The sequence below is a fragment of the Syngnathus floridae genome, chromosome 5 (genome assembly GCF_059516105.1).
Source record: "Syngnathus floridae isolate MCC-2025c chromosome 5, RoL_Sflo_1.0, whole genome shotgun sequence".
NCBI classification, from domain to species: domain Eukaryota; kingdom Metazoa; phylum Chordata; class Actinopteri; order Syngnathiformes; family Syngnathidae; genus Syngnathus; species Syngnathus floridae.
Genome location: NC_142417.1, coordinates 8,703,477 through 8,716,457, shown reverse-complemented (window position 1 = coordinate 8,716,457; position 12,981 = coordinate 8,703,477). Strand labels below are relative to the sequence as shown.

Sequence of the window (12,981 nt, the reverse complement as noted above, 5' to 3'; positions counted from 1 at the left end):
CAGCCTGGCACTATGGGTGCCTGAAGGAGCAGGGTGCTCAACAAAAGAAGCAGTGTCAAGCTACAGTGCGTCTTAGACAAATCAAGCCCGGATGTTTATGCACTGAACACAAAAAAGATTTAGCTTGTAACTTTAGCCACAATATTAGGTACACCATGTAATGAGAGCCAAATTACGTACATCAGAGCTCTATTTGCCTTTGCATATTCAATTTGTAGTGAATCCAAATGTAAATTTTGCTTTAATGTTAATTAATTGTTTCCAAAATAGAAAATTCCTGGAATTTTATAACAATAATAGTCCGTTTCTTGAATCTGTTTTGAACCCGATAGATAGAATGTCTCTATTATTATTATTATTATTATGAGGAGGAACCAACATTTTTTTCACTCTCAAACCTAAAACTCTCGTCTCACCTTTTGAACCTCAGAAAGGCTAAAATGACAACAGACCTCGACAAAATTATACATTTTTCTCCCCACAAGTATCTGTACTTAAGTATAACGTGAAAGCTTTTGCATCTGAAAACTGTGCCAAATAGGAACTTCAGGACAAGGTTATGAATGGCCAGGCCGCTTAACAATCAACTTGCAGTCAACTATTCATTCCACATGTAGCATGTGCAGAAGATATTCAAAGAACTCGGACATACGCAAGTCTTGATCGAGTGGTACAATTGCTGTCCTTGTTCTTTGGATGCCTGCATTTGTTCTTTTTATGCTGATTTCCACCCCTCCTATCAGCTTGCAGCTCAGACTCCAGTGTGTACACTCAATGGCCCTCTGTATGGAGACACAGGACTATACAGGCCTCTCCTCCCTCGCTCCATCACTCCCCTCCCCCTTGTGTGTTACGCTCTCACTCACTCTCTGACAAGTGCTTGTCCCCTGACAGTGACCCTGATGTCACAGGGACCCGAGACTCCCTGCAGTGCTTCATTCAGCAAGATGGCTCTTGGATTAGAAAGTTAAGAGAGGGAGGCGGTCTGAGGCATCAGGTGCGCCTGCAGCGGCGCCGTGAAACTGGAGATAGAGGAGATCTGTTATCTGTGGACGTGATGAGTTGAGCATGCATGCAACTTTTCTGCCTCTCGTCTTTGCGTGCGTCAAGATCACATGCAAGAAATGCCGGCGTAGGCGGTAGATCAACTTGTTTTAGTCAAGTGGGAGATGAAGGGAATAAGGCAATGGTGATGGACAAGGGTCACGTCCGGCTGGATTGGATTTATTATTTATGAAGGTAAGAATTCACTGGCCTTTCCTTTGAGTTGATTTCTCTGAGTGAACACATTTTGTAAATATCATGGATACCAATGTGCTGAATGTCAAAATGCTTATTAATGCTTAGAATTCATTTAAATTCATGTCAAGTATTCTCTTTTGTCCGCATCTAATAAAAGCCAACATACGATCTGTATCAACAACTTTGCCTTTAATAAAATATTTACAATATCCAATTTTGAATGTAAGGTATCCAGACAGCAGTAATTCAAAACCACACATTCCGTAACATCGTCACAAGTAGTCCTTAACCTAAAGTGGACTGAATAGATTAATGAATTGGAATCATTATAAGCAATGCAATCTGGTTTTGTTTAATTATAGTAAAAATGATCATTTAATGTGTAATAGCTATGGATCACATCACATGCTTAAATCTGTATTGTGCAAGCTTTTATAAGGCAAACTTAGAAAATAAAAATAAAAATTTGACGTGCTTAAAAAATGTAAAAAAATACATTTGGAGACACACAAAACCATCTCTGATTACAATTAATGATCGATAAATATCCCAGAATACAATCATATTAAAGAAACTCATTCCATTTTACCAGTAGCTGATGTTATCCCTGCTACCCATTACCAGACCGCAGTATTATATGACAAAGAAGGCACAGGGTGTCTCTGCCTGGTACACCGATGGTATCACATAGTGCTAAACACGTTTTACATAACCAGCACGCCAAACAATGCTGATAATGCGTAACTTCAGTCTAGCATTTTCCCTAACAGTTTTTCTGACTCTGGCCAAGTATTTAGCACATATTCTCTGGCCTATTCCTACGTTACACAAACATACGTCTTAAGTTATGTGAAAGTGTGAATATGAATGGTTGTTTGTATAGAGTAAATAAATTCTAAATTCCTTTGTGTTAATAAAATATTTACAAGGTTAATTAAAATAACTGCTTGTCGTATTCCACCTTTGGCCCAACACATGACTGGAATGAAATGAGAAATGGATGGATTGGGGAGAAAAAAAATTCTAAAGCGCATGTGCTTCGCAAATTCAAGAGCCCTTCAAGCATCATTGAGTGCTTTCATGTGTACTCCTTCATTTTCTGATTGTTTAACATGCACGACTTGTTATGAGTTGTTTTACAGGTAAGCCTTGTATTTTCGGGACCATGGCGGCAAAACACGGGAAGCACTGGAGGTCCATGTGCAAGCGTTTCATCCTGGGAGTCCTGCTGACCAGCTGCATTGTCCTCCTTTACTGCCTTTCCATGACCCAAGTTCCCTTGAGCATGCCTGAGTATGGTGCAACACATGCATGCACACAGCACTTGATCATATTTAACAGTGCGTGTGTTTGATTGCTGCAGAATTCCAGTGCCTTACTCCTGCGCCCACCGTCCATCCCGGCTGCCCAGCAGACGAAGCAGCAACAGCTCACACGAAAACACAGGGAGGCTGTGCACCCCCAAAGTGGACATCATGTTCATGAAGACCCACAAGTCGGCGAGCAGCACCTTCCTCAACATCCTCTTTCGCTTTGGAGAGAAACATCGACTGAAGTTTGCTTTTCCTGACAGCAGGAATGACTTTTTCTATCCCGCCCTTTTCCAGCGCTCCCACGTTAAAGACTACAAACCCGGAATGTGTTTCAATATCATCTGTAATCACATGCGTTTCAATGCCGCCGAGGTAGCCAAGTTACTTCCCCTTGATACCGTCTACATCACCATCCTCAGAGACCCCGCTGAGCTTTTTGAGTCGTCCTTCCACTACTACGGCCGGCTGGTGCCTTTCACCTGGAAGATAACGGGAGATGACAAGCTGGCCGAGTTCCTACGTAACCCCCACTACTACTTTGACCCGGAAGGCTTCAACGCGTTCTACCTCAGGAACCTGCTGTTCTTTGACTTGGGACAGGACAACACTCTCGAGCCGGACGATCCGCGGGTTGACGAAGGAATCAGGTTTATCGCGGAGCGTTTTCAGCTGTTTATGTTGGCGGAACATTTTGAGGAATCCCTCATTCTGCTCAAGGATGCTCTCTGTTGGGACATGGATGACCTCATCTTCTTCAAGCTCAACGCCCGCAAGGGGTCAACCGTCTCCAAACTCACACCCAGCCTGAGGGCCAAAGCCCTTGAGTGGAATGCTCTTGACTGGAAACTGTATCAGCACATGAACCGCACCTTCTGGAGGAAAGTGGATGATTACGGACGGCAGCGCATGGCGGAGGACGTAACGGAGCTCAAAAGGAGGAACGCGGAGATGACAGCCACTTGCATTGAAGGCGGACATGCCGTCGATGCTGGCAGCATCCAGGAGAGCGTCATGCAGCCGTGGCAGCCAGTAGGGGAGAAATCCATCATGGGATACAATCTGAAGAAGAACATTGACAAGGCTCACATTAAGTTGTGCCGCAAGATGTTGATGCCGGAAATTCAGTACTTGAGTGAGTTTGGGGTCAACCTGTGGATCACCAAACTGTGGGGCCACATTAGAGATATCATTAACTGGTGACTGATTACAAGCAAGTGGGGACAAATACGGGTAAAAAAGTGACCAATGGGGAGCAAAGGGATTCCGAGTTCTGTGACATTTCAATCAGCTAAACTTATTCTAATGAATGCATGCTTGATAGAAATATTTCACAATATATAGGTACAGTACTGAACTAAGTTGTTATATTCTCTGTTTATTGAAACGGTAAAATATTTATTGAATTAAGCAGTACGTGTCCTTCATCTTTTTCCATCTTTGCCAACTTGTGTTTAAAGACGACCTGATAAGAACATACCACAGTCTCGAAGAGAATTTTAAAAAACAAATTCCTGATGACGTAAAAATCTATGAATTGAAAACAAGTTAGATTGGAAAGCAGACTGTTTCTCTCGCCTCTGCCTTCATACTGTGAATCACCATGTCATTTTGTTGTAAAAGAGCTTTAAATACAAAAACAATACAATATAATATAAATACAGTATAAAATTTGTCTACTGTGTTTTTTTTCCCTACAATGTAGCATTTGTTTGTGCTGCTTATGTGGATTTTATACATACATACATACGTACATACATACATACATACATACATACATACATACATACATACATACATACATACATACATACATACATACATACATACATACATACATACATACATACATACATACATACATACATACACACATATATGCACAAAAATCTACTTAATTCACTGCATATGATAAACTTTTTTCCATTTATTAATGCCAGTGACATAATAGGAATAGCAATGAAATGTTATTGTACTTGACAGCAGCAGTTGAATAAACCTGTACACATTAAAAGTAATTATTTTGGTATGAATGGGAAGGCGTGTCTACTTGTTGCACACTGACATTTTTTTTTTTTTTTTTAGTAAATTGCAAAGAGTTGGATCACCATTATTTCAGTATATTTTTGCTTGTCTGGTGGTCTACAGTGAGATTTTTCTAATACGAAAATACGACAGTAATGTAATTCCACCACTAGAGGAAGTCGTGCGCTCTGACGCAAATCTGGGGGCGTGGCAGGGCGACAGTGCAACCTTTATGACAGCGATCGTGTTTGCTAGTTGCTCATTATTTTTGTTCTCAATTCTGTGGAGAACAAGGCACATACCCACGAATACGACGAAACGGATGAAGTACATATTATCTGATGTTCCTCCATCCTTACATATTGATAGATTTGTCGTTTTTATTGCCGATTTACACGTTAGCATTAGCTTTGCAGCTAGCGGTTGTTTTTAGCATCGTCTGTGTTTAGCTAGCGGCTAGCCGGAAGTTTTCGTTCTCCACAATTTGACGATGATATTAGCTGCAGATGCATGTCCCTGATACATGCTCACGTTGGATGAGTGGAGAAAAATGTCGTGCAAATCAACCAAAGTGGCCCCCAGTGTTGACTTTGACCACAGTTGTTCCGACAGCGTGGAATATCTGACTCTTAATTTTGGTCCATTTGAGACTGTTCACCGTTGGAGAAGACTGCCTCCATGCGATGAGTTTGTTGGAGCAAGGTAAAGTACTGACAACCTAAATGGACACTAACAGGCAATAATGTGTCTTTTCAATTTGTGATTTTAAAATATATATATATATATATTAATTCAGGCGCAGCAAACACACTGTTGTGGCATATAGGGATGCTATCTACGTATTTGGGGGAGACAATGGGTGAGTAAGAAGTTGACATTAAATGTTTTTGCTACATTAATTGATGTCAAAATTGCATGTCTCTTAACAGCAAGAACATGTTGAATGATTTGCTTCGCTTTGATGTGAAGGACTGCTCATGGTGTAGGTAAGAAATGAATCAAGTAAAATGTGTCATTAAATCATAAAATGCGAAATGTAATTCTTATTCCACAGGGCCTTCACCACAGGAACACCACCTGCTCCCCGCTATCACCATTCAGCTGTTGTCTACGGCAGCAGCATGTTTGTTTTTGGTACCACTGAAAGCTCCTTCCTCAACCAGTGCCTACAAATTTTAATTTTACTAAGCCTAATATTGATGTGCTTTTGAAATGTATTTCAGGGGGATATACTGGAGACATCTACTCCAACTCAAACCTTAAAAACAAGAATGATCTTTTTGAATACAAGTTTGCAACAGGACAGTGGACTGAATGGAAAGTGGAGGGGAGGTAATATTTTGAATCTTATCAAACGTGTGAATAGCAATCAGATTGTTTTGAACCATAGTTCAAATAATGCAAACTATTTATGGTTAAATGAAGATTTGTTGTTCATTTCTTTGTGTTGTAGCTTGCCAGTGGCCCGCTCTGCTCATGGAGCCACAGTTTACAATGACAAGTTGTGGATATTTGCCGGTTATGACGGGAATGCCAGGTATGTTTTCTGCTTGAGTGCCTCTCTCTTTTCATAACAGTAATTTGTGCAATTATAACGCATATTTTTCTTCATGTAGGTTGAATGACATGTGGACCATCAGTCTACAGGATCGGGAGCATGCATGTTGGGAAGAGGCCAGTATATTAGCACTTATGGTGGAGTACAAACAAATACTTGAATGTGCTGACATTTATGTTTGTTTGTCACCCATCAGATCGAACAGAGTGGTGAGATTCCTCCATCTTGCTGCAACTTTCCCGTAGCTGTATGCAGGGATAAGATGTTTGTCTTCTCGGGTCAGAGTGGAGCCAAGATAACAAACAACCTCTTCCAGTTTGAATTTAATGGCCACATGTGAGCTCAACTAATGCTATGGAATGGTACTAACTCGCACACTCAAATCATCTAAACGTTACGGCCTTCATCCCTACAGGTGGACCCGTATACCCACCGAACATTTACTACGAGGCTCTCCGCCACCTCCGCAGCGGCGTTATGGCCACACAATGGTCGCCTTTGACCGCCACCTGTACGTATTTGGCGGTGCTGCTGATAACACTCTGCCCAACGAGCTCCACTGCTATGATGTGGACTCTCAGAGCTGGGAGGTGATCCACCCCAGCCTGGACAGTGAGGTAGGAATTGCCAAGAGATAGATTTGCTTTTGCAATTCTTGTCACTCAAAATTCTGTATTATTTGTGTCCTCACCATCTTAGATGCCCAGTGGGAGGCTCTTCCATGCAGCTGCTGTGATTCAGGACGCTATGTACATCTTTGGAGGGACTGTGGACAATAATGTTCGCAGTGGGGAGATGTACAGGTTTCAGGTGGGCAAGTGTTTATTGATACATGTCTTGTTGAGTTTTTTTCCTTGGAGGCGGTTTTCCCTTGCCTCTGTCACCTGCGGTTCTTGTAAAGCGCATGGAGATAACTTGATTTGTGCAATGGCATTATACTGTACAAATTAGTTAAGCTTGATTTGTCTTGACTTGTATTGTCCCAATGAATCACTTTCCTCGTTAATGTTTGTCCTCCTAATCTCAGTTTTCAAGTTATCCCAAGTGCACCCTCCATGAAGACTATGGCAAATTGTGGGAGAACCGTCAGTTCTGTGATGTGGAGTTTATTTTGGGAGAGGTGGGTTTTGCTCTCATTTGTGTGACTGCTTTGGTTTACTTAGTTATTATTAGTGAAGGAACATGTTTTTTGTTGGTCTTTTTTTTAGCGAGAAGAACGAGTCCTGGGGCATATAGCCATTGTGACCGCAAGATGCCAGTGGCTCCGCAAGAAAATCCTGCAGGCTCGGGAGAGGCAACGACAGGTCAGAAGGATTAAAAATGTTTGTGGGTAAAAATCAGCAATACATGATGAAGGCCTATGTATGCATATCGAAAGTCACATTTTGTGTCCTGTAATATAACTCTTGTTTTTTTAAACTAAAATGTAATTATTCAAAAACACATGTTTATTTTTACGAGACGAAATTATGCCTCAAGAACTGTAAAACCATTTATTAGAATTTTTCTTGTCTTAGAGGTCCAAACAAGACAGCAGTGAGGAGAGTGACGAAGGGGCCACCGGAGGAGAGACTCACAGGCCGTCGGGCAGACAGCCCATGCTGGAGGTATCCATCAGGGAAGCAGAAGCACAGCCTTTTGAAGTCTTAATGCAGTTCCTCTACACAGACAAGATCCAGTACCCACGCAGAGGTAGCGTTGTCCACATGTGGTGGCATTTCTAAGCTCATAAGCGAATAGAAATGTGGGTCATGCATTCTGGTGATGTTTTGTGCAACATTAGCGATTTTCATGAATAAATTGCAATTTGTAAAGTTGCTTTTCTTCTCTGTTTACAGGTCATGTTCAGGATGTTCTCCTAATCATGGACGTTTACAAACTGGCTCTAAGTTTTAAGCTCTCCCGCTTGGAGCAGCTGTGTGTGCAGTACATTGAGGCTTCTGTCGACCTGCAGAACGTTCTCAGTGTTTGTGAAAATGCCAATAAGCTCCAACTTGACCAACTGAAGGTACTTTTTACTGGTTTTGCTGGTAATATCAGCCTCTCAGCAGGCTCTTCAAATGAGGAACCATTAACCTATTCACGTAATACAAATAATATCTCGGTGTGTTGTGACTCCCTCTTTTCCTTCAGGAACATTGCCTAAATTTTGTGGTGAAGGAATCCCACTTCAACCAAGTGATAATGACTAGAGAGTTCGAACATCTGTCCACGCCCTTGATAGTGGAGATAGTCCGACGAAAGCAGCAGCCTCCTCCCAGGCTGTACTCGGACCAGCCTGTGGACATCGGGACCTCCCTGGTGCAGGACATGAAAGCTTACCTGGAGGGAGGGGGCCTGGAATTCTGTGACATCGTTCTACTCTTAGATGGACACCCCCGACCAGCTCATAAAGCCATTCTGGCGGCTCGGTCCAGGTACTGAGCCAAGGGTGCCGGGGTATTTCTTTCCAAGGCTTTCTAATTCATCACCTTTACCCTTTGAACCCTCAGTTATTTTGAAGCCATGTTCCGCTCCTTCATGCCAGAGGACGGCCAGGTGAATATCTCCATTGGAGAGATGGTCCCCAGTAAGCAGGCATTCGAGTCCATGCTGCGTTACATCTACTATGGAGACGTCAACATGCCTCCGGAAGACTCTCTGTATCCTTTTCAAACTCAAACCCTTCATCACAGTTTAGTGTCAGGTTGCCATGTTGTATAGGGCCTCGCAAAGTGCGTGTAGATAGTGCCCTCTTGTGGCAGTGGTTAGTTTTTCCTCATTGAGTCCAGAGTCAAAGGTGAATGCAGTGTCATCCAGTGGTCATTTTTAGGAGCAGTCCATGCTTGTTCTATACTTCTTGTATGCTCTCATTAGAGTCATAATATTATTTAAATGAAATACTTAACGAATCTTTTCCTTGACTTTTTCTTCTACAGTTATCTATTTGCTGCACCATATTATTACGGCTTTTCAAATAACAGGTTGCAGGCTTACTGCAAGCAGAACTTGGAGATGAATGTCACTGTAGAGAACGTCTTGCAGGTATTTCTGGTTGAGGACTTCACAGAGGGCACAGTGCCCTGATTGGAAAACGTGTGTGAGACATGTTTTTTTTTTTTTTCTCGGTGCAGATTCTGGAGGCGGCTGATAAGACGCAGGCTTTGGACATGAAGAAGCACTGCCTTCACATAATTGTCCACCAGTTCATCAAGGTGGGTGGGCTCATATCCGGCGCCCTGGGGGCTTGCTGCCCACTCGCTGCAGCTGAGCTAACCTTGTAGTCACGTCATCTTTGCAGGAGACTTGACACTCTTGGCCTGCTAGTGGAGCGGCCTCCGTCTCCTCTGTAGAGGGGGAGAGTGTTTACAGGGCGGCCGGCTGAACAAGCACCTCCTCGCGTATACACTAGCCTCAAATCGGCTCTCTTATGATTATTGTTTGTTTATCCAGAAAATACTCATCCCCTCGTCACTGACGTTTTCGTTGGGCTTGCTTCAATATTTTTCAGCATGAGCGACCCGAGTGCCGTTTATTCCTTATTTTACTCTGTTTGACTTGTCGTCTTTTTCCCCCCTTTTTAATTTTTGCTCTCCTCCTCCCCTTCCAAAGGTATCCAAGCTCCCCAACCTGCGATCCCTCAGCCAGTTGCTGCTGTTGGACATCATTGAGTCGCTAGCTACACACATATCAGACAAGCAGTGTGCCGAGATGGGCTCCGACATTTAGGAGGATGGCAAGAGGCCAGCACTTTAATTTTGATCCTCTTTTCCCAAAAGCTGTTTACAATTTTGCCACACCATTCCTCCCTTTATACACTTTGTTTGAACCTTGCATGTTATATAATCTCACATATGGCGCATTCATTTGATAGCAAGGTGCTTTGGGTTTTTTCCCCGTCTGCATATCATTGTGGTGTCATTTTATTTTGTTTTTATACAGCATCGATTTCAAGCCTCAAGCATGTTATGCTCTTTTTTTTCCCAAGTATTATTACTGAGAAAAAAAAAATACTATACAATTATTCCCACCGTGTCCCTTAACAGCTGAAACTACCAAATGACGTGACTTGTATTTGCTGGATCAGCATTATTACATTACAAAATTACAATTATCATATTATATTGTCGTGCTATACTGTATTATAAAAAATCTTAATTGATAACCATGTGCGTTATTAACCACCACTGTTAGACATTACCCATGTTTACCTGACAATACAAGGTATAGGTAGTAATACATACCCAAATGTACCGTATAAAAACACTCAAGTGAATGTGTGTTGTTAATGTACTAGTATTGTCTTTTTTCTAATTTATAAACGTATTCTGTTTTGTGGCATCAATTTTGATTTAGGAGTAAGATACCAATTGTGGATCCTTTATGACAACAATAAAAATTGTGCCTACATTTGGAAAAGCCTAGTCCAGAGAGTCAAGACATTGCTTTGAGTCTTGTCAAATCCCACATTTTAATTAGACTTTGGCAAAGCTGGAATGAGTTACAGAAAGAGGCCTTTATAGCGGCTGCTTCTTTTCTGCACTCATGTTTCATTCATCCAAGGCCCAGGATGCCATCGGCCCTATTAGGTTTCATTTAAAACAGAGTTCATTGTCTTGATATTGAACACTGAAACAAAACAGGAGTTGTCTCCCCTTTTTTTTTTTTTTTTTTTTTTAAATATAATTGAGCCTCAATGTCGGGGCTACATCAGCAGGTGGGCCAGGCTGTGAATTTTCAGAATGCACTTCTGCAAGGCACAGCGCAGTAGGCAGTGATGGTTCTCCTCACCACCAAAACTATGCAAAGGACAGCAGTCTTTGTCACCTTTGGGGGACTGGTGACCTCTTTCATCACCACCTTCCTTCCACTGTGGAAGACAATGAATTCAGACTTGAACGAAGTGGAAAACTGGTACTCAGGACTGTGGCACATGTGCCTCTACACGGAGGAGGTTGGAGTGCAGTGTAAGGCCTACGATTCCTTGCTGGGACTTCCTGTGGACCTGCAGATCTCCAGAGTGCTCATGTTGGTGTCCATATGCACTGGCGGTTTGGCTCTGCTCTTCGCCCTGCCAGGACTGGATGGGGTGCACATGTGTTTGGACAAGTGTGCCAAGAGGAGAAGCTTCCTGATCCTGGCCGGGGTGCTGTCCTGGGTGGCTGGGATTACCACACTGGCACCGGTGTCCATTGTGGCGTACACCACAGTTGTGGAATTTTGGAATCAAGGTTTTCCTGACGTGATGCCACGCTGGGAGTATGGAGAGGCTATCTTCTCTGGTTGGTTTGGAGGTTTGGCTTTGGTTACCGGGGGCACTTTGTTTTTCATAGCCGTGTGCATGGCCGACTATGAGCTGCGGACAACAAGTGTGACCAACAGTCTGCACGCAACGCACAGGATACGACAATACCGCAAGACCGAGGTTCTGTAAAACGTGCAACAAAAAACGATTCCAATTAAAAAATCGGGTTTGACTTTACTGAATTACATAGTTACATTAAAATGCGACTTGGACTCATGTGAGCTTGTGGACTTGGTTGATATCTCATTTTTGATTTCCGTATATTGATTATACTGTGACATGTTTTAGATTTTTTTTTTCATTTTTAAGTAATTGAATTCCAGATAATCATGACAAAGCAATGGATTAAAATGTGACAACTGAGTGACTGTGATTTATGCAATAAATAATGGCGTTTTCATTTTAATAGCATCACATCAGGCAAACTGGAGAATCAAAATCTTACATCATTAATTTCAACTGGCTTTTATTGATTTATATGATTGTGAATCACAGGACAAAAAAAAAACCCATACATGATTATAATTTGTTAACATCCAAGCAATTATAACGACAGAATGTGGTTATGCTTTCTTCCATGTGTAAGCCCTGTGTTAAAAAATGTGTTGCATTCCACAGCTGCAGTGATACAGTATTGAATTTCTTGAGGGGGGGGGCTGGTCTAGGTCATATACCTGGAGGTCATCAATGCACAATACTCTGGAGTGATGATTGCAATTCACAAAACTCTTACTGACATTGACTGACAGGATATCGATCTTCCCTCCTTGATTCTTGAATGCAGAAACACTGGCAAGGACCACGGCAGCCTGATGGCAGCTGATGCTGCATGTCGTTTATATATTTTCTACACTCAAAGCAATCTTGATGTCTCCTTCGCATGCTGTAGCATAATTCAATTAAAGTGTCTGACTGAGCGCTGAGCTGTTGTCTTGCTGCACTTTTATCAGCCTCCCGTGTCAAAAGAATTTGCAAGGGGTTGTCAGCGACCTTGTCTGAGAGGACATTACAGTATTCCTGATGATTAGACATATGCAGTTTTTTTCATTTTCTAGTCCATGTCATTTACAATAACTACTCATAACTGTGAGTTAAAAAAACACATAACACATGACTAAAATTCCAAATTAAATTGCATAACAGTAAAAAAAATCTTTCTGTCATTGAGCTATTTTGACCACAAACATATTTGCCAGTCAATTTTTATGGGTTTTTTTTCATGATGGTCTTCATGATGTGAATTTTAATTTAAGCATCAACAGTATTTTTGTATTGCAGGGGAATTATTTTACTGCTTTCAGGTTTGTAGCGGCAGTTAGGGGAAGGCAATTTTATGCCCCAAATCTAAGACCATGAAAGCACTTGTGTGAGGTGGGGGAGTTTTAAAATGAAAAAATAATAAAATAAAATGTCATATTTAATCAAACAGTCAGTAAGACCTGCGAGTAAAGCACATAACTAAAATGATCTGTGAAATAAATCCGCTCTCTCTATCCCCGGCTTGTGCCTTGAGTTGGATTTCTAACCAAACCACCGCGCCCGAAGAAAAACAACCACTCAGA

At 41.9% G+C, this 12,981-nt stretch overlaps 3 protein-coding genes across 5 annotated transcripts; all 3 read left to right on the top strand.

The window, feature by feature from the left end:
- The first annotated feature begins 859 nt into the window (after nucleotides 1-859).
- gal3st1a (galactose-3-O-sulfotransferase 1a) lies at nucleotides 860-4,227 on the top strand. Of its 3 annotated transcripts, none has more exons than XM_088376828.1 (3): nucleotides 860-1,239; nucleotides 2,374-2,535; nucleotides 2,606-4,227. In XM_088376828.1, exons 2-3 carry the CDS (start codon nucleotides 2,408-2,410, stop codon nucleotides 3,753-3,755), a joined length of 1,278 nt encoding a protein of 425 aa, XP_088232954.1. In that variant the 5' UTR covers nucleotides 860-1,239; nucleotides 2,374-2,407; the 3' UTR covers nucleotides 3,756-4,227. The 3 variants fall into 3 exon arrangements, with proteins under 3 accessions (XP_088232954.1, XP_088232951.1, XP_088232952.1); XM_088376826.1 differs by having other exon boundaries at nucleotides 862-1,239; nucleotides 2,385-2,535; XM_088376825.1 differs by having other exon boundaries at nucleotides 860-2,535.
- A 541-nt stretch (nucleotides 4,228-4,768) lies between these two features.
- lztr1 (leucine zipper like post translational regulator 1) lies at nucleotides 4,769-10,538 on the top strand. The gene is made up of 19 exons (XM_088376993.1): nucleotides 4,769-5,279; nucleotides 5,374-5,436; nucleotides 5,507-5,563; nucleotides 5,632-5,711; nucleotides 5,801-5,909; nucleotides 6,031-6,114; nucleotides 6,194-6,251; nucleotides 6,332-6,471; nucleotides 6,551-6,752; nucleotides 6,835-6,945; nucleotides 7,163-7,255; nucleotides 7,344-7,439; nucleotides 7,653-7,827; nucleotides 7,974-8,143; nucleotides 8,269-8,552; nucleotides 8,628-8,777; nucleotides 9,054-9,159; nucleotides 9,249-9,329; nucleotides 9,727-10,538. Exons 1-19 carry the CDS (start codon nucleotides 5,101-5,103, stop codon nucleotides 9,841-9,843), a joined length of 2,355 nt encoding a protein of 784 aa, XP_088233119.1. The 5' UTR covers nucleotides 4,769-5,100; the 3' UTR covers nucleotides 9,844-10,538.
- A 151-nt stretch (nucleotides 10,539-10,689) lies between these two features.
- On the top strand, nucleotides 10,690-12,342 carry cldn26 (claudin 26). Its single transcript, XM_088376994.1, has one exon. The coding sequence runs from the start codon at nucleotides 10,892-10,894 to the stop codon at nucleotides 11,546-11,548; it is 657 nt and encodes a 218-aa protein (XP_088233120.1). The 5' UTR covers nucleotides 10,690-10,891; the 3' UTR covers nucleotides 11,549-12,342.
- Nucleotides 12,343-12,981: the final 639 nt, after the last annotated feature.

Bases quoted from the DNA above. Each gene is read 5' to 3' on its own strand.
- cldn26 (XM_088376994.1), top strand. From the start codon at position 10,892: ATGGTTCTCCTCACCACCAAAACTATGCAAAGGACAGCAGTCTTTGTC.
- lztr1 (XM_088376993.1), top strand. From the start codon at position 5,101: ATGCTCACGTTGGATGAGTGGAGAAAAATGTCGTGCAAATCAACCAAA. The intron at 8,778-9,053 runs GTATCCTTTTCA...TTTCTTCTACAG, and splicing joins ATGCCTCCGGAAGACTCTCT to TTATCTATTTGCTGCACCAT. The intron at 9,330-9,726 runs GTGGGTGGGCTC...CCCCTTCCAAAG, and splicing joins TTGTCCACCAGTTCATCAAG to GTATCCAAGCTCCCCAACCT.
- gal3st1a (XM_088376825.1), top strand. From the start codon at position 2,369: ATGAGTTGTTTTACAGGTAAGCCTTGTATTTTCGGGACCATGGCGGCA. The intron at 2,536-2,605 runs GTATGGTGCAAC...TGATTGCTGCAG, and splicing joins GTTCCCTTGAGCATGCCTGA to AATTCCAGTGCCTTACTCCT.